We start from the raw sequence: 23144 nt of genomic DNA, 5'->3' as shown, positions 1-23144 counted from the left end.
AATGGTAGCTATTTGCCATGATAGTAATATTTGCCTCACAAGACTGTTGTTCTACATTCAGTTCAGTTCAGTTGCTCAGTCGTGTCCGACTCTCCGCGACCCCATGAATCACAGTACGCCAGGCCTCCCTGTCCATCACCAACTCCCAGAGTTCACTCACCTGACACCTAAAGTGTTCTTCAAAATATTTTAATTCCCTTCCTCCCCCAGTTTTGAAAAAACTCTCCAATTCTTTCCAACAAAGATTCAGAAACCAGTTCAAATCGAACAAAGATTCATCTGCAAAACTATTTGCACATTTACTAAAATTTCACCACTTACACAAGTGCTTCCCTGGTGGCTCAGTCAGTAAAGTATCCGCCTGCAGTGCAGGAGAACCAGGTTGTTCGATCCCTGAATCGGAAAGATCCCCTGGAGAAGGACATGGCAACTCACTCCAGTATTGCCTAGGGAATCCCTTGAACAGAACAGCCTGGCGCGCTAAAGTCAATGGGGTCGCACAGAGTCGGACATGACTGAGCGACTAAACCACCACACAAGAATAACAGAATGAAACCTATTTAAAGCTAACCAGACATAATTTCTCCTCTTCTTAAGACAGTGGAAGAGAATAATCACATTTTGCCAGTTCCCCCAAAGACGTGTTGGATAATGCCAACAGATACAAGTTGCTTTCTCTGCGGCAACTGGGTGTCCAGGAGCATTTCCGTTACTGTAGGTTCATCGCTCCGCAGCCAGATTAAACAAGTTTGCTGCACCAATCACACAGCTGACGTGGGCGAAGAAAACTTCAGATAATGTCCCATAAATCTCAATGAGGGACTGCAAATAGATGCCACGCAGTGACGTGATCTAGGCAAGTGACGAACACACGCGGATCTGTTTCTGTGACAAGTGGTAACGTGTGCCTGAATATGTCCGCAGGACTGAAAGCACAATCTGGTGAGCCGAGATGTCTGATCGCGGACGTGAATCCCTTTGGAGCCGACTGCGTAGCAAGTGAGCGACGATGAGAACCCTTGCGTACCTCTAGGAACTTACCTCTTCGGACGAACAGGTGCAAGCCGCTGGGCGCCGCCATGTTGGCGTCGGTCACGTGGCCACGAACTCTCGCCCTGGCCCCGCCCCGCCCGTCGGAGCCTTCCACTCGCCGCGCGGCCAAAAACCAGAGGCGCCGAGGCAGCCGGAGGGGAGCGCGCGTGCGCGCCGGGGGCTGACTGCGGGAGCTCCGGCGGCGGAGCGGCTCGGGCACCCGGGCCAGTAGGGGATCCCGCGGCCGGCCGAGCTCGCTCCAGCCGCGAGAGGCGGGCTGCAGCAGCGGTTCGCGCACTCTCTCTGAGCCCCCGCGCCCAGGTGGGATGGAAGAAGCCTGTCAGGTAAGCGTGGTATCCAATATTTGTAGCATCAACATTTTGGTGCATGGAAACGTGAAGTTGGGAGGAAAAAAATAAAGCACAATCTAGCGTTCAACATAGCACTTTGCATCGTCTGCCACTTTGTTGCATATTTTCCCCTGGATTCAGCTGAAAGGTAAAATTTGGTTCAAAGTCACCAGCTGCCTGTCCCCTTGGCTGTCCCAGAATCCACATTACTCAGCAGAGACAACAGACAAGACAGGATCTGTGTGCAGCTGCAAGATCTATTCTGGGTTCCACAGTGGGTATATTCAGGGGACTTCTCTTTCCCCGAGGACACCTCCAGTTCAGTGGTATTAACTGGAGTCTTAATCCTAAATGAGACTTTTAAGAATGAGAGGATGATGTCTGCTAATTGTGCTGCCAAAAGATGAAGCCTTCGGAAGGCCAATTATGAACCAAGTGAGGGAGCTGATGGATCCCTAGTGATGACGGTGCCCATTTCTACCAAATTCACTATTCCTCTTAGCAGCATTCTGGGGCACATTTCCATCCTGTCGCAGAGCAGGTATTATTCATCTTGGTACCCAGCGGAGAACCTGATATTCAAGGAATGAAGGAATGTCTGGTGAAGAAATTGAACTCTGCATGAACACAGTCAAACCAACAATGTAACAGTTTCCAAATGCAGTGAAGACTGATAAGGATTCTTGGTGAAGGTGTGTGATGTCACCTAATTAACGTTTAAGAATGTAATTTAACTACACAGTGAAAAACCCAGACAGTTCAGAAATGATTTTTTTAAAAAGCATAAATCCCCTTCCTCACCCTGTCTACACACCACAATCCCACTCTCCAGCCAGCCACTGTGTGCGTCATCCCATGCCTTTTACAGGCATGTAAAAGAATAGAAATATTTTAAATAGAATCACATACTTACTGTTACAAAATTGCTTTTCCACTCATCAGAAACATCAAATCTTAGAATACTTCGTTAGAGCTCATTCTTTTTAATGCCCTGATAATTTTACTTTTAAGGAGAGTGAATTTGGGTAGTTCATTAGAGGACACACCTATACTTCTTGGAGACCCAGTTTTATAGGCTTTTGGGTCACCTTGAAAGATAAAGGGAAAAAATAAATGTTTTCCACTGAGGTAGATAAGATGCACAAGGATGAGAATGAAAAATACTCTTTCAGGTGACTTCAAGCCCCACCATTTTCAAATGCAGATCAGTTCCAAGGAGAGAGTTTTTTAATGTGGTAATCTGTCCTCGGTGTAACTGATGCCAACAACCTGAGTGCAGGAAAGGAACCTGAAAGTTAGCAGAGCACCGAGTCTCAAGAAATGTGCAGAAAAAAGAAACCTAGAAGTCCCTAGGGAAATGTCAGCGAGCATTAAGCCCAATTTCAAACACAGTGGAAATTGAGCACATGTTCATGTGATTCAACTCAGCCAATCCTTGGGCTTCCCTGGTGATTCAGTTGATAAAAAATCTGCCTGCAGTGCAGGAGACCCAGGTTAGATCCCCGGGTCAGGAAGATCCCCTGGGGAAGGACATGGCGACCCACTCCAGTATTCTTGCCTGGAGAATCCCATGGATAGAAGAGCCTAGCAGTCTACAGTCCTTGGGGTCATACAGAGTCAGACATGACTGAGCGACTAAACCCACCACCAATCCTTGAAAAACAAATGCACGATTTAACCCCCTTAAACTAGAAGGAACGGAGAAGGCAATGGCAAGCCACTCCAGTACTCTTGCCTAGAAAATCCCATGGATGGAGGAGCCTGGTAGGCTGCAGTCCGTGGGGTCGCTAAGGGTCGGACACGACTGAGCGACTTCACTTTCACTTTTCACTTTCACACATTGGAGAAGGAAATGGCAACCCACTCCAGTGTTCTTGCCTGGAGAATCCCAGGGACGGGAGAGCCTGGTGGGCTTCCGTCTAAGGGGTCACACAGAGTCGAACACGACTGAAGTGACTCAGCAGCAGCAGCAGCAAACTAGAAGGAAAAGGAAACATTATGAGAATCAGGTGGCACCACCATAGTGTAATCCAGGGAGGAAGTCGCCAGTAAATTCAGCGCAGCATGTGGACATCCAGGATGAGTGAGAAATGAAGCAGATATGAACTTGCACAGGTAATAACTTGCCCACTGATTCTTGATTTAGCTTCTTTCATAACATGCTTCTGACATTAGAAAGATTAAGAACTGCCAGCATGTGTCCTCCAAAATCATCAATTTATATAAGATATATGCATACTGATCAACCATATAAAGGGCTAGACTCCTGGCATCTAAGTAAAAGTGTTAGTCGTACAGTCCTGTTCAACTCTTTGCGACCACTCCTGTCCATGGAATTCTCTAGGAGAGAATACTGGAGTGGGTAGCCAGTACCTTCTCCAGGGGAATCTTCCCAGCTCAGGGATTGAACCCAGGTGTCCTGCATGGTAGGTGGATTCTCTACTCTCTGAGCCATCAGGGAAGCCCTTTAAAAGATCCCCAGTAATTCTAACATCTGTGATCCTGGGTATAAGGGCATTAGATTGCTTTCATTTAGATGAGTAACTACTACTGACTCACTTCTCTTCTGTTTCTGCCCATCTTTCCTATGAAATGAAGGTTATGTTGTGGCGCTTCATTGACTTGAACTTCCACCGTTTTTTGGATTTTGTATTTCTTGAAAAAAAATGTTGAATAATTTTTCAAAACCAGAGTTCAAGAAATAAAGGGTAACTTCTTAATACCTTCAGTTTCTATATCCAGAAGTTCATTCTCCGATGTTAAAATATTTTTATTGTGATTAATTATTGTTTTATAGGGTTTTTACCTTGTTATTTTTAATTATTTATTTGGCTGTGTTCAGTCTCAGCTGCCGCAGGCCAGATCCTCATTGCATCATGCAGGACTTTTCATTGTGTCACGTCGACTCTCTAGCTGTGTCTCAGAGTCTTGGTTGCTCCATGGCATGTGGGATCTTAGTTCCTTTCCCTACTAGGATTGAACCCACATCCCTTGCACTGCAAGGCAGATGGATCTTGACTGGACTACCAGGGAAGTCCCATTCCTTGGTTTTTAAAAGGTTGTCTTATTAGCATCTTCTTGTATCTTTTAATCTTCTTTTATTAAAGAGATAAATCAGAAGTAAATTCTGATCTCATTTTTTAAAAGTCATTTTTTCCTTCCTCCTTCTTCTACTTGATATTTTATTATAGACTTATACCACATAACTTTTTCAAATACTGTATATAGTTTGTAGTAAAATTGAAATGATTTTGGTTTCCATAATGAAGATACTGAATTTGTGATTCAAATTCGCAATTTAAAAGCTCTAGAGATTTTGCTACCTGAAGTAAATCCTTTTAAAAATAACTTTTGCTTTGTAAAGACATCATCCTGTAACTTGTCTCACTAGGTTTTTAAATACTTATGAAGATCACCTATAATGCAACGTAAAGACTAAGGTGCAGAAGCCCTGAGCCCTTACACTAAGGTGTATATCCATCGAAGAGTCTTGTCACATACAAACACATAAGACTAACTGAGACAGTGGCGTTCCCTGCGGGGCACTACAGTGGCCTGCTGGGGGCAACTGGTGTCCTGGGACCCGCATAGCTTCAGTGGGGCTGTCAACCCCAGGTGCCTTCATTCTCCCTGAACTCAGTTTGCCGTCTGAACCAGAAAAATTAACCTTTTGGTTTTATATCAGGATCGTTTCTTAGCATTTTACTGTATGGCTTGGGAAGAATATTTCCCATCCTGCCCTCCAGTGTGTTCAGTTTTAGTGTGAGGAAATGCTTTTATTTATTTTACATTTTTTAAAAAGTCAAATGAACATTCTTTCCAAGAACTTGGAGTCCTACATAAGCATAAGTTGTATATTTAACAGGGACCTGTCTCCGTAGCTGACTGGACCCCCTAAAGTTAAGCTCCAACTTCAAATGATTATATATGTTCAAGGCACTCTCAACCAACTTGTTGGCAGAATATTGTTTCCTGAACCACTTGAGACAATGGTAGACATGTTACTGGGTAATCTGTGGGGCTTCCCAAGTGGCGCTAGTGGTAAAGAACCCGCCTATCAATGCAGAAGACCTAAGAGATGTGGGTTCAAGCCCTGGGTTGGGAAGATCCCCTGGAGGAGGACATGACAACCCACTCCAGTATTCTTGCCTGGAGAATCCCATGGACAGGGGAGCCTGATGGGCTGTGGTCCACAGGGTCGCAAAGAATTGGACACAACTGAAGCAACTTAGCACCCAATCTAGGGGGACCTGTAGAGAAAATGTATAAATGCTCCATGTTTTTTTGAGGACAAGTAATGTCATATGCAAGACAGTTACAGGAAATCAAGGGGGTTTCTCTTTGCTGCTTGTGCCCTGCTTCCCTCGTCTCTGGCAATGCCTAGAGGAAACCAGGAGGCAGGGGAGGGGGCTTTAATCGTATGTGACCCTCGTGCCCCTCCCATTTTTGATTTGTATAATGACATTTTCTGGATCATATAATTCCTCGGCAAATGAAACTTTATGTTCCACCCTCTTCCAACGAGATTGCCTGTGACCCTCCTACATAGAAATTCTGAAGATTTTGTGAATCTATAGCCATTTATAGGCATCATCCAAGTGGGCTCAGAGAAGAGCATGTTGCACCCTCCTGAGCAGCCTGTCAGTGCTATGTAGCAGGGAAGAATGGGACCAGAGAGGGCTAACTTAGCTGGAGGGTAAGACCAAACTTTGTTCCCTGAGTTGCTCTCAGGCACAGTCTGGCCTGCATTCATTTCAAGCTGCTCCAGCCTCTTGGCTTGAAAGATATTATGGGAGATTTGTAAGCAGAAATAGTGCTTCAGCATAACAGCCTATCCATTGTTGGAGCAGCAGCCTTCCTGGAATGGTGGCAGGGGCCAAGAGAGGGAAGAGATGGGAGGACTGTAAGGATGAGGATGAGGGTGGTCCCAGACCTCACTCACTGATGCATTTGAGTTTTATCTTTTCTTCTTCTAATTGAGTTATAGTTGACTTGCAATATTACATTAATTGCAAAGTTATTCAAACATTTTATAGATTATATTCCATTTACGGGCTTCCCAGGTGGTGCTAGTGCTAAAGGATACACCTGCCAATTCAGCAGATGCAAGAAACTTGGTTTCGATCCCTGGGTCAGGAAGATCCCCTGGAGGAGGGCATGGCAACCCACTCCAGTCTTCTTGCTTGGAGAATCTCATGGACAGAGAAGCCTGGCAGGGGCTACAGTCCATAGTGTCGCAGAGTCGGACATGACTAAAGCAACTTAGCACGCATGCAAGCACACGTGTTCCATTTATAGTTATTATAAAATGTTGGCTGCACTTCCTGCATTGTACAGTACATCCTTGTAGCTTATTTACTTTATGCACAGTACTGTGTCCTTCTTAATCCCTCACCCCTTGCGTGCCCTTCTCTCCTTGCTGCACCCCACCATAACTACTAGTTTGTTCTCTGTATCTGTGAGTTTGTGTTATACTCACTAGTTTATCTTATAGAATCCACGTATAAGTGATAACGTTTGTGTCTTTCTCTGTCTGACTTATTTCAATAAGCATACTACCCTCCAGGTCAACCCATGTTGTTGCAACATTTCATTATTTTCAAGTAATGAAAATTTCATTATTTTTTTATGACTGAGTAGTATTCCACTGTACATATGTGCTTAGTCGCTCAGTTGTGTCTTACTCTTGGCAACCCCATGGACTGTAGCCCACCAGGCTCCTCTGTCCATGGGGATTCTCCAGGCAAGAAGACTGGGGTGGGCTGCCATGCCCTCCTCCAGGGAATCTTCGCAACCCAGGGATCAAACCCAGGTCTCCCACATTGCAGGCAGATTCTTTACCATCTGAGCCACCAGGGAAGCCCAAGAATATTGGAGTGAGTAGCCTGTCCCTTCTTCAGGGGATCTTCCTGACCCAGGAATCAACCTGGGGTCTCCTGCTTTGCAGATGCTTCTTTACCAGCTGAGCTACCATGGAAGCCCCAGTGTACGTATACTGCATCTTTTTTATTCATTCATCTGTTCATGGACACTTAGTTATTTCTTGGCCATTGTAAATAATGCTGCTATGAACACTGAGGCACATGTACCTTTTCAAGTTAGAGTTTTCTTTGGATATGAACCCAGGAAGTGGAATTGCTGGGTCATATGGTAGTTCTATTTTTAGCTTTTTTGAGGAGCCTCCTTGACACTGGCTCTAAGGAAAGTTCAATTCAGTTCAGTTCAGTTCAGTTCAGTCGCTCAGTCGTGTCCGACTCTCCGCGACCCCATGAATCACAGCACGCCAGGCCCCCCTGTCCATCACCAACTCCCGGAGTACACTCAAACTCATGTCCATCGAGTCGGTGGTTTATCTAAATAAAAACATGTACCATTATCAACTATTATCTATTCTCAATTAGTAAGCTCTGAAAAGTAGCACCTGCTTACAGGCTTCTGGAGAATGAAGAATCCATGCAGATTAAGGCAGAAAGGCAAAAAGTTTCCAAGAGAATTTAGTGATCAATCAGCCAATCAATAAATACTTAAGTGCATACTCGGCTCCAAGGAGATTATGACGTTATTTTGGTTCTTAGGAAATTAATTGGAAAGCTGAGGCTAACATGCTCACAAAATTGTCCGTAAAGAAAGAGCAAGTAACCTTGAGACTATAAGCCTTACAGGAGCAACACCAGGTGTGAGGAGTCACAGGTTTTCGCTCTCCCTGACTGCTAAGAACTGAGAAACATGCTGAACGCTAATAAATTCTCAGGAAACTTGCACCTGTTTAAGATCCTTCCTGCAGAGATGACGGTAAAAGGGAAATACTGCTTCCTTTGGCTGTACATGGAACAACAGACTGGTTCCAAATAGGAAAAGGAGTGCGTCAAGGCTGTATATTGTCACCTTGCTTATTTAACTTATATGCAGAGTACATCATGAGGAATGCTGGGCTGGAACAAGCACAAGCTGGAATCAAGATTGCTGGGAGAAATATCAATAATCTCAGATATGCTGATGACACTACCCTTATGGCAGAAAGTGAAGAAGAACTCAAAAGCCTCTTGATGAAAGTGAAAGAGGAGAGTGAAAAGGTTGGCTTGAAGCTCAACATTCAGAAAACAAAGATCATGGCATCTGGTCCCATCACTTCATGGGAAATAGATGGAAAACAGTGGAAACAGTGTCAGACTTTATTTTTGGGGGCTCCAAAATCACTGCAGATGCTGATTGCAGCCATGAAATTAAAAGACGCTTACTCCTTGGAAGGCAAGTTATGACCAACCTTGATAATATATTAAAAAGCAGAGACATTACTTTGGCAACAAAGGTCCGTCTAGTCAAGGCTATGGTTTTTCCCGTGGTCATGTATGGATGTGAGAGTTGGACTGTGAAGAAAGCTGATCGCCGAAGAATTGATGCTTTTGAACTGTGGTGTTGGAGAAGACTCTTGAGAGTCCCTTGTACTGCAAGGAGATCCAACCAGTCCATTCTAAGGGAGATCGATCCTGGGTGTTCATTGGAAGGACTGATGCTAAAGCTGAGACTGCAGTACTTTGGCCACCTCATGCGACGAGTTGACTCACTGGAAAAGACTCTGATGCTGGGAAGGGTTGGGGGCGGGAGGAGAAGGGGACGACCGAGGATGAGATGGCTGGATGGCATCACCGACTCTGTGGACTTGAGTCTGAGTGAACTCCGGGAGTTGGTGATGGACAGGGAGGCCTGGCGTGCTGTGATTCATGGGGTCGCGGAGAGTCGGACACAACTGAGCGACTGAACTGAACTAAACTTGGCATCTCGAATCCACATTTAGAAGAGAAAGGAAAATGTTCTCGATCTCATTGTTAGAATTTTTTAAAGTCTTTCTTTGTTTGTTTGTTTACACATGTATGTAACATGTGCTCTTTAAAAACATTTTAAAAACACAGAAATGGAAAATACAGAAAGTAGAAGTCCCCCAGAAAAGCTCTCTGTGGGTAATCATTGTTACTGAGTTGATGTATATTCACCCAGAGGGTTTTCCAGGTGGCACTGTTGGTAAAGAACTTGTCTGCCAGTGCAGGAGACATAAGAGATGCAGGTTCAATTCCTGGGTTGGGAAGATCCCCTGGAAGGGCATGGCTGCTGCTGCTAAGCTACATCAGTCATGTCCGACTCTGTGCAGTCCCATAGACGGCAGCCTACCAGGCTCCGCCATCCCTGGGATTCTCCAGGCAAGAACACTGGAGTGGGTTGCCATTTCCTTCTCCAATGCATGAAAGTGAAAAGTGAAAGTGAAGTCGCTCAGTCGTGTCAGACTCTTAGCGACCCTATGGACTGCAGCCTACCAGGCTCCTCCGTCTGTGGGAGGGAAGGGCATGGCAACCCACTCCAATATTCTTGCCTAGAGAAGCCCATGGACAGAGAAGCCTGGTGGGCTATAGCCCATCAGGTCACAAAAAATTGGAAATGACTAAAAACAACTTAGCACAATACCTATTTGTCCAGATTTCCTTCTGTGCATCTGCTGAACTTTCTAAGGGAAGATATCTATTTTTACTGGGACTAGGCACACATCTATTATATACAATAAAAAGCAGCAGACTGGGCAAACCATATTCAAGAGGACAGGAATACACAGTATTTTTTACCTGTCTTTGTTGCTGTCTACTGTACATTCTTTTTTTCCTTTGGCCTTCACTCTGCTTTTGTTTCTTTCCTCCCAGTATTTACACCCTTCTATATGATTACTCCTTTTACTGTTTTTCCTTTTCCTTCCTGAAATAATGGTACATTCCTGGTTACCTTCTCATAATTTTTCATCTTATTCTTCTGCTGGTTTTATGATTCTGTTTGCTGTAGTGTCTTTCAGTAAGATATGGTCCTGTAGGATTTTGTGAGACCAGTTCTTACAGAAAGCAGTTGGACCACTAAGATCAGAGGGTGAAAATATTTACTGTTTTGGTATTTCGTGTCTAGAAGCAGTTAGTTTGACTAACTCCTTGGTTAGTCAACAGTTACACTGAATACACTGCAGTAAGAATCTTCGAGGTGGAGATTATGAAATAACAAGAAATTTAATAATAGAAACAACTAGCTGTGTGTCCCTTTCTTGTCTCCCACTCTCCGCCTCCATTCCCCACACTGGCTGACAAACTAAGCAGAAACGTACCACCGCTTAAACTGCATTTCTCAACTTCTTCTGCTCGCCTCTCACTCAACAAATTCTATATTCAAGACGGAAGCTGTTGAAACAAACAAGGGGGCAGATGCTGCCTCGACCTCTCTTCCCATTGAGCTGCGCTCCCCCATCCACTTTAAGCCAGAGAATAACCTGTCTGGAGAGCATTCTCCTCATCTGAAGCACACACAAACATCACCGCGTTTTCCTTTGCCGGAGAAAGGATAAAGGAAGAAAGGCGGCAGCTGCTCTAGTTGCAGACAGCAAACAGGCCTCGCTGTGGTGGCCCCACAGCCTTCACAAAGGGGGATTCAGGGAGCCAGGCAAGCACATTGCACAGCCCGAGACTTCCGTGCAGATTCACCTGCCAATATAATTCATGAAAAATCTATAAAGAACTGTCCAGGTGAATAGAGACTGTAACCAAAGCACATTTTCCAACTGGTCTTTTATGAAGCTGGAAGAGGAAGAATACAGTTGAAGAACTGGAAAGGGCTTCACAGATCACCCAATCCAACTCTGCCTCTTTTAGTTTTAAGGTGAAGCTGGTGGGGCCCTTTCAGTCAAAGAAGATTCATCCCTTCTCCAGCCTCGGTACATTTTAACAATGGAGGTCTTAAAAACATTTCTTTTATATAATAAATTTTTAAGGTATTTCTTGTAGCATTTTACACACAACAGCTCTTCAGATATTCATGTGATACACTTTTATGGCATTAAATTTCTCCACAGGGTAACGAAAAGCCCCCCAAATTATGACATGAAAAATTTCAAAGCTTTGCTTTTACATTTAGTGTGTGTTGAATCACAAGGCCGGTGTGTCCGAGGTGGGGACAGTTTGCTTTGGAAATAGCCAAATAAAGTACCTGGTAAACTATGCTTCCTTTTAGCATCAGTTTCCAAAAAAAAGAACTAAGTATAGGTGTGTTGTTATTAGTTTGTTTTTTATTAAAAGAAACTTCTTCACTGTCTTTTGGCAATTTCTGCTTTGTGAAAGTCCTGAGCACAGTCCATTTAAAGGTGCTACTTATCTGCTTCAGATAAACTTATTTTTAAAATTCCCTTAGTTTACAGTTATATTTTATTTGAACAATATAGCAATGTTAAACAAAATGTTATATCAGAGTAACACATGGTTTTTAAAAACATGCAATTATAATAAATTTTACAACAAAAATCAAAGTCTCCCATCCTGCTGTCTCCCAATCTGCCCTGATTCAACCAATTTGAACTATTTTTGTTTCCAGTTACTGCTCAGACCCGTGCCAATTATACTTTATTATATTTAGACTCTCGTTTTCTTTACACTTCTTTTTTCTGGAGTTCATAATTTCCTATTCTAATTTGGACCGATTACTTTTGTAGGCATGCGATTCAGTTGCCATCCTCAGATTTCGTTTTATTGGGGTCAGATTTGTTCTGCTGTTTCTTGACCTCCACATCGTACATGCTCTTTGATTTCACCTTCATGGCACTGAAATAGATCAACTGGTAACTTCATTATAAAGTTTATGAAATAAGTTTTCTGGTTTCATAGATTTCTAAAACCACCTTTCTTTTGCTTTCACACTTGGGTATAGGACTCTAGATGGAAAATAACTTTCCGTCAGAACTTTGAATTCATTGCTCCATTGTCTTTCAGCATGAAGTATAACTGATAGGCTGGTGCTATTTAAATTCTGACTTCTCTCTCTCCCAAGTTTCCTGTGTTTTTCCCACTGAAAGAATCTAGACCTTTTATGCTCAGTGTTTTGAAATTTAATAATATAGTGTACATGTATATCCTTTAGGTAAGTCCTATAGTGGTTAAAAACGAAAGTGAATCATACTGCCTGGACCCAGATCCTGTCTGCCACCTCCCAGCTGTGTGACTTTGGGCAAAATAATCTCTAGTCCTCACTCAAGGAGGATACATACCATATGTACCTCTGAGGATTGTGAGAATTGAGATTCTCACTGTTGCAGGTGGTTGGCAAATAGTCAACTTTCCAGAAACGTTAGTGATTATTCTGCTCAACCTTCAGTAAAGTCTTCTAATTTGAAGATTCATGTCTGCAGCTCTGAGGAACTATCTTCCCTTTCTTTGATAATGTTCTTCTGTTTGCTTTTCCTCTCTGAAAATAAGCCAGCCATCAGATTTCCTACATTGATTTCTCTTTTCTCTCTTTTCTCTTTTTGATGTTCTGGGAAATTTCTTCAACTTTATATCCCAAGTTTCTATTGCCCTAATTATGTAACACACTCATTTAAAATTTCTGAGAACTCTTCCTTATTCACTGATTGTTCCTACTTTATAGTATCGTTTTTATTTCATATATGCAGTATCTTTCCCAAGTCTTATTTTGAAAACTTGAAAACATACAGGTTGAAAGAATCACAGTGGTGAACACCTGTATATCCCTCCCACCTAGATTCAATAATTTAAGACTTTTGTCATATTTGCTTTATTTGTTTATGTACAAATATCTGTGTGTGTGTGTATGCCATTTACACATACTTTTTTTCTGGACCATTTGAATGTCAGTTGCAGATGTCCTAAATATTAGTTTTGCATGTGACTTCTAGGAATAAAGACATTTGCCTACCTCATCACAATACCATGATCACAACTAATAAAATTAACAAAATCTCATATCATCTAAGAGAGTCCATATTCAGATTTCTCTATTGTCTCAAAGGTATGCAAAATCTACCAAATAGAAAATGTCCATGCCTTTCCACTCAGCGATTCCATCACTGTGTTGCATATATACCCCCACCACATGCACAAAATGAAGAACACACAAGAACATTCACTGCAACACTGCCCGTGCGAGCAGAAGATAAGAAACGGCCTGAATGTCCGTTAATATGCGATTGGGTTAAACAAACTGAAACCAAACTATGGAATAAGTATCAAACAGCTGTTTAGAATCAGCACGTTTAGAACTGAAGTATTCTGATATGTACTAATAAAAATAAGTTAAATTTAAGTGGAAGAGATTCTAAGTACTGCATGTAGTATATCACCATTTGTATTGAAACAGTGATGGATGTTTGCAAACTGATAATTAACTCTGAGAGGCAAAAGAGAAACTGGGAAAAGTAACTGCCTCTGGAGAAGTGACTTAGGTGACTGGGTGGGAGGGCGGGCAGTTTACTTATCAAATACTCTTATTTTGAATTTCGTGTTCCTGTTACATAATTAAAGTCATGGCTTAATGTCAATGAATAATAATCCCATATAGCAGTGGTTCTCAACCAAGGGTGACTTTGCCCCTCTGGGGTACATGCGGCAGTCTCTGGAGACATGCTTGGTTGTTACAGCTGGAGGTGGGGACAGTACTACTGGCATCTGGGGGCAGAAGCCACAGATGCTCTTAACCAGCCAGGACACAGGTCAGCGGGCTTCCCTGGTGGCTCAGCAGTAAAGAATTTCCCTGCAGTGCAGGAAATGCGGGTTCGATTACTGGTAGGGAAGATTCCCCTAGACAAGGAAATAGCAACCCACCTCAATCTTCTTGCCTGGGAAAGCCCATGGACAGAGGATCCTGGAGGGCTACAGTCCATGGGGTCACAGCTTAAGAGACTGAACAACATGAGTCAGCCCCAACATGATCTGGCCCCAAATGCCAGCAGTCCTGAGGATGAGAAACCCTGCTGTAGAGCAGTTCTTCTGGGTGACAAGGTTTGAGAGGAGCTAAGCAAGACTAACGGAGAAGGCAACGGCACCCCACTCCAGTACTCTTGCCTGGAAAATCCCATGGATGGAGGAGCCTGGTAGGCTGCAGTCCGTGGGGTCCCTAAGGGTCGGACACGACTGAGCGACTTCACTTTCACTTTTCACTTTCACACATTGGAGTAGGAAATGGCAACCCACTCCAGTGTTTTTGCCTGGAGAATCCCAGGGACGGGGGAGCCTGGTGGGCTGCTGTCTAAGGGGTCACACAGAGTCGGACACGACTGAAGTGACTTAGCAGCAAGCAAGACTAAAGAAGAGACAGAAAGTCATGGGCCTATGCCTAAGTGTTCAAATCACTGTGCCTTTAAGATAATTCATAAAAAAAAAAAAAGATAATTCATTATTTCTAGCTGTGTAGGAGGATGGCTGGAGAGGTCCAAACTGCTCTTGTTTACACAGCTAATTATCTAGATTGGTACAGGATCAAGCATCTGTAACCTTAGTTAGTATTAACAATTTTAACTGCTGTAAACAGTAGTATAGTCACTCTAAGAATGAGGTCAGACTAAAGGTAATGATTTCTAGGACTTTAATCTCTACACACAGCACATGTACAAGACCATGCATGCATTGCAGCATTGTTTGTAATGGAAAATACTGGAAACAACCTAAATAATAGGGAACTGGTAGAGTAACTTATGGTATACCTGTACAGTGGCTACCATGCAGCCACAGCTCTAATGATTTCCAGGATACCATTAACTTTAGGGACTTCCCGGGTGGTCCAGTGATTAGGACTTTGTGCTTCCACTATAGAGGGCATGGGTTCAATCCCTGGTCGGGGAACTAAGATCTCCTAGGCTGCGCTGCACAGCCAAAAAAAAAAAGAAAAACCAAACCCCTAAACAGCAGTTGTTTCTGAAGGTTTGGGGCAAGGAACTTTTCACAGTATGCCCTTTTACATTTTTGTACTATGTGCATACTACTTTTTATATAGACAGCTCTGCCTAAGTCAAGGAGTAAATTCAATGTGCTGTGTAACTCTACTGCAATGCATAATACAAGGAGAATGAAATATGTATTACAATAAAGATGTAAAGGCATATGGAAACATAAAAGTTGTAGATGTTGAATAACTGAAAATGTCGAGAGGAAATGAGGAACTTCAAGCCATGCTTCAAATGAGGCACCAATAATCTCCGTCATTATAAACAAACATCCTTTTCCCTGATACTTAAGGTTTTGAACAGAGGACAGTTGGGGTATTTGTCCTGTGACTACGTCAAACATGCACGTGAGGTATTTCCCAGATGGCGATAAAAGAAAGCCCCGCTTATGAAGAGCCTAGTGGGTTGGCACGCTTACGACTTGGTCAGCCTACTTGATAGAAGATGAAATGGAGGAGTGGAAGCCAGGTATTATAGTCCTGGCTTTGTCACTAATTCAGTGTGACCTTAGGCAAGTGAACTTCTGGATCTATCGTCTATCTATAAAAATGAGAGTGTAGCCCCTAAAAGTCAAATTTGAAAAATGAAATGGATAATTCCTATTCCTAAGGGAAAAAATTTCTTAAAAATATGGAAAGGTATTCAGCTTTCCCATTAAGCAAAAGGAATACAAATATGAGATTTTATACCTGTGGAGGCAACAACAAAATCAACTGAAATTCTGTTAAAATCAGTACAAACATTAATATCTGTAATTTACAAAGCATTCTGGGAAACAGGGCATGTTTACATAACTGAGCCATGGAGATAGTCCTACCCTTTGATTCAGTAACTACTTCCCAGGAACTGGGATATTCAATGGATACAAATATATATATCCATGAAGATATTAATTCATTTGAATGCTGTAACGGTAAAAAAGAATCTAGGCAAATGGTTTAATATGGGAACCTCCACTTGAAATATTGTACATCTTTGAGAACCATTTTGAACACTAGAAATGTTAAAAACAAAATGCTACTCTGTTCAATGTATACAGAGATAATATACAAATATAAAATAATTTCACTTGGAAGAAGTATGGGTATCTTAATCAGCATTTACTATTTTAAAACTGGCTTATAAATTCTAATAAAAAGAACTTAAGAATGAATTTGAGGAATTCAATCACTTGACCTCTGAGGTCTGTGATTCTTTATTTCTTTGATACAGCACTGAAGGCTTTGCTGTGAGGAAACTCTAGTGGACAAGATAATGGTGGATCAGATAAACCTTCAGAGCAGACAAGCCTCTGGTACAGCAAGCTGAGGCCCCTGCAATTTGGAGACAGGGACATACAGTGGGCTTTTCTCTCCCTCATATACATTAACTCAAGTATGAACTGAATTTTCTGTGATTAAAAAAAGTTATTTTGGATATATACTACATCTATATCCACCTCTGAGTAGAAAAGCTCAAGAGTGACGAGAAAAGATGTAAAAAGGAGAAGCACAGATACTAGAACAGGGAGGAAGCCTGGACACAAGTCTAGTACAACCTCATTTTACATCAGTGTTTTTCACTGATGTTTTGAAAGGAAACATGATATTACGTGTAGAGAAAATGCACCCTGGAGAAGATATGGAAAAAAATAGTAGTGGAGGGGAGGAAGGGAAAGAGCTAAAAGGCAGCAAATAAAATACTGTACATCTGTGTGTATGTTGATGATGAAGGGGATGAAGGCGGCTACCACAGGGTGAGAAGTGACCACTAAGCCCAAAAGGTAGCTGCGCTGGGTTTCACACATGGTTCTGTGTATCTATCCTGGTGTTTAACTATCCTGTTCTAAGTACAGATCTTACTATCAGACTCACTCTTCTAACTCAAAATGAAAGTACAGCTTCTCAAGTCTGAAAGGTTAATGCTAATAAACTAGACCTTTAACCACAGAACACTGTTTTTAAAAAAAAAAAAAAAAAAAACTACAGAAACTGGTATCACATTGGCTTTTTCTGGTTTCTACATAAAGAATGATGTTGAAAGATAATTTATTTAGATTGTACTGATTTTTTCTCCTCAGAGCACATTTTTAGGCATCAGTTGTTAATTTCCAAATTAAAAAAATTTAAATCTTATAATAAATTCAGATGGAAAACACATTTTTTCCATATAGCTTTAGAAGGACTTTGCATTGGTTCAGTCTGTCTGTACGACTTAGGTACGTGCATGTACTCTCAGAAATCAAGTTTTATGTATATAAACTTCTGAGATGAGACTGAAACGTTCACAAAACTCTTTATTATAAAGGTCTGGCTTTAGTGCCATTGGTATGCTGGTGGCCACAACTATTTTGTGTCCAGAGGGTACTACTCACTTTGCTTCTATGTTTGACAGAATTTACTGATGAAAAAAAGCTGATGAAGGACAAGTTAGTGCTTGTCCAAGATGGGATTTTTGCCTTGAGCATTGAACAAATCAGATTTTAAAAGTAAAGTTCAACTAAAAAAAAAAAAAAACGTAAAGTTCAACTTACATCCCATTTTTGATGTTATACAATACTTGGCTTACTGGCACACGTTAAAAAAATCAAGGCTTTACTTTTAATGATTATCAAGCAACTTATTTAGTTCTACTTCAATAAAATAAGGACTACATTAAGCAATTTATCTTTTTTTTTCCCTTCTTAGACGTCAACATCTTGATAACCTTATATTAAATCACAACCTCATTTTACATATTTCAACAATAGTGTGTAAACTAGACTTTTGTTAACTGATTTGTATCTTACTATTTATAAAATGTTTACGGCAACTTCTGAATTATCTTCAATTAATATTTGGTGCCAAACATCTAGGTTTCAGGCTGTATTTAGTTTCCCTTCTCTCTCTTACCCACCCTACTCCTAACAAGTGGTTAATAGTTTATTTAAAACAATTCTACTTTAAGAACATTTTCTACTTAGAAAAATCACATAGCAAGACCAAGATTACTAGGAAGACCTCAAAGAAATGTGTTAAAAGCTTAGAAGCGAAGTGTGGGAGGAATAATGAAAGCTTAAAACTAAAGGTTTTTAACAAGATGGAAGAAGTTAATCATAAGTATTCAAAAATCATATCAGCACACATTAACATATCACAACTAAGCATTTATTACACTATTTAAGAAGGGAAGTAATTGCAGTGGTATTTCAGAAGCTATATCTTTTTTAATGTAATATATGCTCATAAACTCTAAACAGTATTTTAAAATATACACTCTCTCCAAAAGAAAATATTCAACTAAAGATAGATAACTTTTAATGTAAGCAAAATGTTACAAGATTTTTTAAAATTAAAGTCATCATCTGATTTTCACAACACACGTACAGAAATCTGCAGACATTCTGTACAGAGAAGTATAACCTCTACTCTTGAGCGAGGCGTTCAATGACACGTCGATAATCTTCCACGAGTTCCTGAAAGCTTTCTTCCAGCTGTTCGTGTTGCATGCTTATTTCTATCTGGTTCATCTGGTTTGTCAGTTCTTCTGGTCTGAGACATTTTCTCATTTTAGCAAGATCTCTCTGTTTTTTCTAAGTAACAAACACGATGATTGGTTAGACTAAGAAAGCTGACATAAAAAAATATGTCTCCAGTGTTAAAAATAATAGTAGTAGGAATATGCCCAAATCTATCCCATACATTTTTAAGGAAGCCTAAACATAATGTTAACATGAATTACAAGCCCTCTAAAAAGAGGGTTCCAAAAGACATGGAATTTGTATCAATTAATGGTAAATATAGGTATATGAGTGACAGCCCCCTCTCCAAAGCATAATAAAGAACTGGCCAGTACAGACACTCAAATATTTCTTTAATAAATAAGGTACTATAACTGAAGAAAGACAACTGAGATTAAGTGCTATTATTTCATCAATTTAATCATTAATTACATTAATCTTAATTCCAAGCTGGCTTCTTCTGCCACTATCATTTCTGAGTTCCCGTACCCAGTGATGTATTTATGGACCACATATTAATTTTACCATAAACTGTTGGGAGAGTTTCAAGACGATAAGCCCCAAACTGTCACACTTTAAAAAACAGTATTAACTAGCATTTATTGAGTCTCTAATGTCTAGACATACATTATCTTACTAAACCCTCTCCATTTCACTGAGAAGGAAACTACCATTTCTCAGGAAACTGAGATTTGCACCACCCTAAGATGCTGGGAAGGATTGGGGGTGGGAGGAGAAGGGGACGACAGAGAATGAGATGGCTGGATGGCATCACCGACCTGATGGACATGAGTTTGCGTGAACTCCGGGAGTTGGTGATGGACAGGGAGGCCTGGCGTGCTGTGATTCGTGGGGTCGCAAAGAGTCAGACACGACTGAGCGACTGAACTGAACTGAAGAAGCTGGTAACAACTTTTAGACAGGTCACTATCAGAACAATACAGTTAGTATGCTGAGGATGGGACTGGAGGGGACCAAGTTAGCAGGTAGTTTAAGAATTCAAGAGATGATGAAAGCCCAGACCAAGTCTGCTTAGTAACAGCAGAGATGGAAGGTACAGAACAGATTTAGGAAAGAAAACACTGGATGATGTGGGGAAAGAATGCAGAACGACTCCAAGATTCCTAGGTGGGTGGCAATATTGCATTATATAAAACACTGTAATATATGAAACTTTCATACATTTTACACTTCCCTGGTAGCTCAGCTGGTAAAGAATCCACCTGAAATATAGGAGACTCTGTTTCGATTCCTGGGTCGGGAAGATTTGCTGGACAAGGGATAGTCTACTCACTCCAGTATTCTTGGGCTTCCCTGGTGGCTGCAATGTGGGAAACCTGGGTCCGATCCCTGGGTTGGGAAGATCCCCTAGAGAAGAAACAGCTACCCACTCCAGTATTCTGACCTGGAGAATTCCATGGACAGAGGAGCCTGGCAGGCTACAGTCCATGGTCACAAAGAGTTGGACACGACTGAGCGACTTTCGCTTTCTTACATTTTGGATAAACTGTTCTAGATTATATCCTCTTTCATTTAAGCATTTAATAAAGAGCTAACTTTATAAAGAGATCAGAAATCACATATATTAACTCATGTAATCCTAAAAACTATGAGACAGGTACCATAACTTTCTTCAATTGATAAAGGAAAAAAAAAAGGTGCAGGTGTAAATAACTTGTCATAGAGGCAGTAAGCCTAGAAGCCAGGATCCAACCCCTAATGATCTAATAAGAAGTCCATATTCTGAATTCCTATATAACTGCCTACCAAACACAATAAAAAAAAACAACAACCTTGAAAACAGTATCTTAACTCCATCCTAAAAACAAACAAATGTCTCTCAAAGGAAACCCTAATAGTTTTGGAATATAAGACAGGCATGCTTCTCAAACTTAAATGTGCACAAAGATCAACTGGGAACCTTGTTAAAATTAAAATGCAGGTTCTCATTCAGTAGGTCTGGGGTGGGGTGAGGTTCTGAGGTTCTAAAAAGCGCTCCTGGATAATGTTAATGTTGCTGATTTAGTGTGTGTTTGTGTGTGTGGCTGCACTGCTTGGGGGATTCTTAGTTTGCCAACCAGGGATTGAACCCATGGCCCCAGCAGTGGAAGCATAATCATAATCACTGGACCACCAGAGAATTCCCAATGTTGCTGATCTTCTAATCACACTGTGGATAGTAGTTCTAGAGAAGTGATGAAAATTCAGATTTATTACTCCCAAGGCCTGGAAAGACAGTATATTCCTTACTGTTCAATCATGTGGATAATAAATGCTTTGTTTCTGCTGTGAAAGTTACTTCTTTTTTGCCAAGAGGCACAACTCCCTCTTGGCAGCACCCAAGTTAAGGAAACGGCTCAGGAACTAAAAGGTAATACATCCAAAAATTATCATGGTATTATAAGAAAAAAAATTATTCTTCTAAACTGCTAACCAGTTATAACATTTATAAAATAATCTAATCCCATTGCTTGAATTCTCATATACGACAGAACCATCATTTTAATTCTTAAATATTCTTAACAATCAATTCTGCTACAAATAACCTACAGAATGAATCATGTGCCAGTGATATACTGTTTTAAATTATTAACTTGTTTTAAAACTCAACATTAAGAAAACTAAGATCATGGTATCTGGTCCCATCGTGGCAAATAGAAGAGGAAAAAGTGGAAATAGTGACAGATTTTATTTTCTTGGGCTCCAAAATCACTGCAGATGGTGACTGCAGCCCTGAAAGTAAAAGATGCTTGCTCCTTGGAAGGAAAGCTATGACAAAACTAGACACCATACTAAAAAGCAGAGACATCACTTTGCTGATAAATGTACGATGTAAGAGCTGGACGATAAAGAAGGCTTAGCACTGAAGAACTGATGTTTTTGAACTGTGGTGCTAGAGAAGACTCTTGAGAGTCCCCTGGACTGAAAGATCAAACCAATCAATCCTAAAGGAGATCAACCCTGAATATTCATTGGAAAGACTGATGCCAAAGCTGAAGCTCCAATACTTTGGCCACCTGATGTGAAGAGCTGACTCATTGGGAAAGACCCTGATGCTGGGAAAGATTGAAGGAGAGGGTGGCAGCAGAGGATGAGATGGTCAGACAGCATCAGTGACTCAATGGACATGAATCTGAGCAAACTCCAGGAGACAGCGAACAGGGAACCCTGGTGTACTGCGGTCCATGGGGTCACAGAATCAGGCACAACTTAGTGACTGAACAAAAACAACAGATTTCTTAAGAGTGTTTACTTCCCCAGTTTATCTCCCCCTTCATTGCTACCTTCAATTCCATTGTCAGTTTTTTCAGATGGATGTCAGAATTAATTTCTATTGACATGGCAGTACATCTCTGAATTAAATTTAAGAGCTCTAAGTACCTAGGAATAAAAAAATACATGTACTAGCTTTATGGAAAACTATGAAACTATTATAGAAGTTCCTCATGAGCATGTAAACTATGGTTCAATTTTTAAAATAAGTTATTTGAGCTATTTGTTTTATTGATTTTAATATTCCTAAAACTGTGTATGTATACTGCTTTGTATATGTATGAAATATTATAAATTCATCTTTTAAACTGTGTTTAAAAAAAAACTTAAAAAAATAAACTGATTGGGGACCACCTCTATCCAGTGACTTACATTGGGAGTACAAATAAAATACTGAAAGACAGAATTCCGTAAGATTGGAATAGACCTCCTACAGGCGCAGAAGAAATTTCTCCCTCCAAAAACAAAAAGTTAATTCCTTCATAGATTAAGGCTGTGGATAATTTTAATTAATGCAGAAAAATTAATTAAAGATCATATTAGTGTCAGTTTTGTTAACATTTGGCTTTAACACATCAGTTCAGTCGCTCAGTCGTACATACAATGTGTTTAAAGGTCCAAAAAACAACTTTCTTCTTGCCTAGTTTTCAGAGGTTCCAAGAAGGTTTACATATATCTCAAAAATCCCACATCCTCTAAGAGCGCCTTAATTTCCATCTGCTCAACCAGTCTCTTTTGTGAACTACAGAAATAAGGTTCTTTTGCGGGAATTTAAAAATAATAATGGCGTGGAGACATGTAACAAATCCCAAGACTTATCGAAAGGCCATCTTTAAAAACACGCACACTGTACTGTATTTCTTTCTCTTCAGTTCCTCACTATGGGAGTACGTCCATTTTAGAGAAGAGAAGCCTAACACCCAGATTTTAATAAACTGTCAACACACACAATTTGTAAAAGTCAAAACTAGACCTCAAAACTGAGTTTTCTGATTCCAAATCCAATGCCATTATGAACAATGATTCTAAATTTTATACTTGCAAACCAATTACGAATTAAAATATGCCTATGAAACAATATAAAAATTTAAATGCTAAAACCAAGCAGCTGCACCAACTTTTCTTTTTTTTAGACAAATTGTTCAAATTTATCTTTTGAACACCTGAAAATTACTTCTATACTAAAGAATTTCTTTTTGTGCTTTTAAAATGATTCTAGTTAATACAAATTATTTTTATCCCTTCTTGGCACTGATACAAA

The 23144-nt window shown here is 40.8% G+C and overlaps 2 protein-coding genes across 4 annotated transcripts in view; both read right to left on the bottom strand.

Moving 5' to 3' along the window:
- Positions 1 to 1120, bottom strand: part of METAP1D (methionyl aminopeptidase type 1D, mitochondrial) — a 72974-nt gene extending 71854 nt beyond the window's left edge. For both annotated transcript variants that reach the window (XM_055397776.2, XM_088830106.1), the window contains exon 1: positions 1042 to 1120. In XM_055397776.2, coding sequence (XP_055253751.2) covers positions 1042 to 1081 — 40 coding nt within the window. In that variant the 5' untranslated portion in view covers positions 1082 to 1120. The remainder of the gene's footprint in view (positions 1 to 1041) is intronic.
- Positions 1121 to 18222: 17102 nt separating this feature from the next.
- Positions 18223 to 23144, bottom strand: part of HAT1 (histone acetyltransferase 1) — a 40134-nt gene continuing 35212 nt past the window's right edge. For both annotated transcript variants that reach the window (XM_055398091.2, XM_088830092.1), the window contains exon 11: positions 18223 to 18682. In XM_055398091.2, the coding sequence (XP_055254066.2) occupies positions 18515 to 18682 (168 nt within the window). In that variant the 3' untranslated portion in view covers positions 18223 to 18514. The remainder of the gene's footprint in view (positions 18683 to 23144) is intronic.

The sequence above is a fragment of the Moschus berezovskii genome, chromosome 2 (genome assembly GCF_049115385.1).
Source record: "Moschus berezovskii isolate FMDL1 chromosome 2, NW_MosBer_1.0, whole genome shotgun sequence".
Taxonomy (NCBI): Eukaryota; Metazoa; Chordata; class Mammalia; order Artiodactyla; family Moschidae; genus Moschus; species Moschus berezovskii.
The sequence above is the reverse complement of the archived record's forward strand: the minus strand, read 5'-3'. Positions and strand labels throughout refer to the sequence as shown.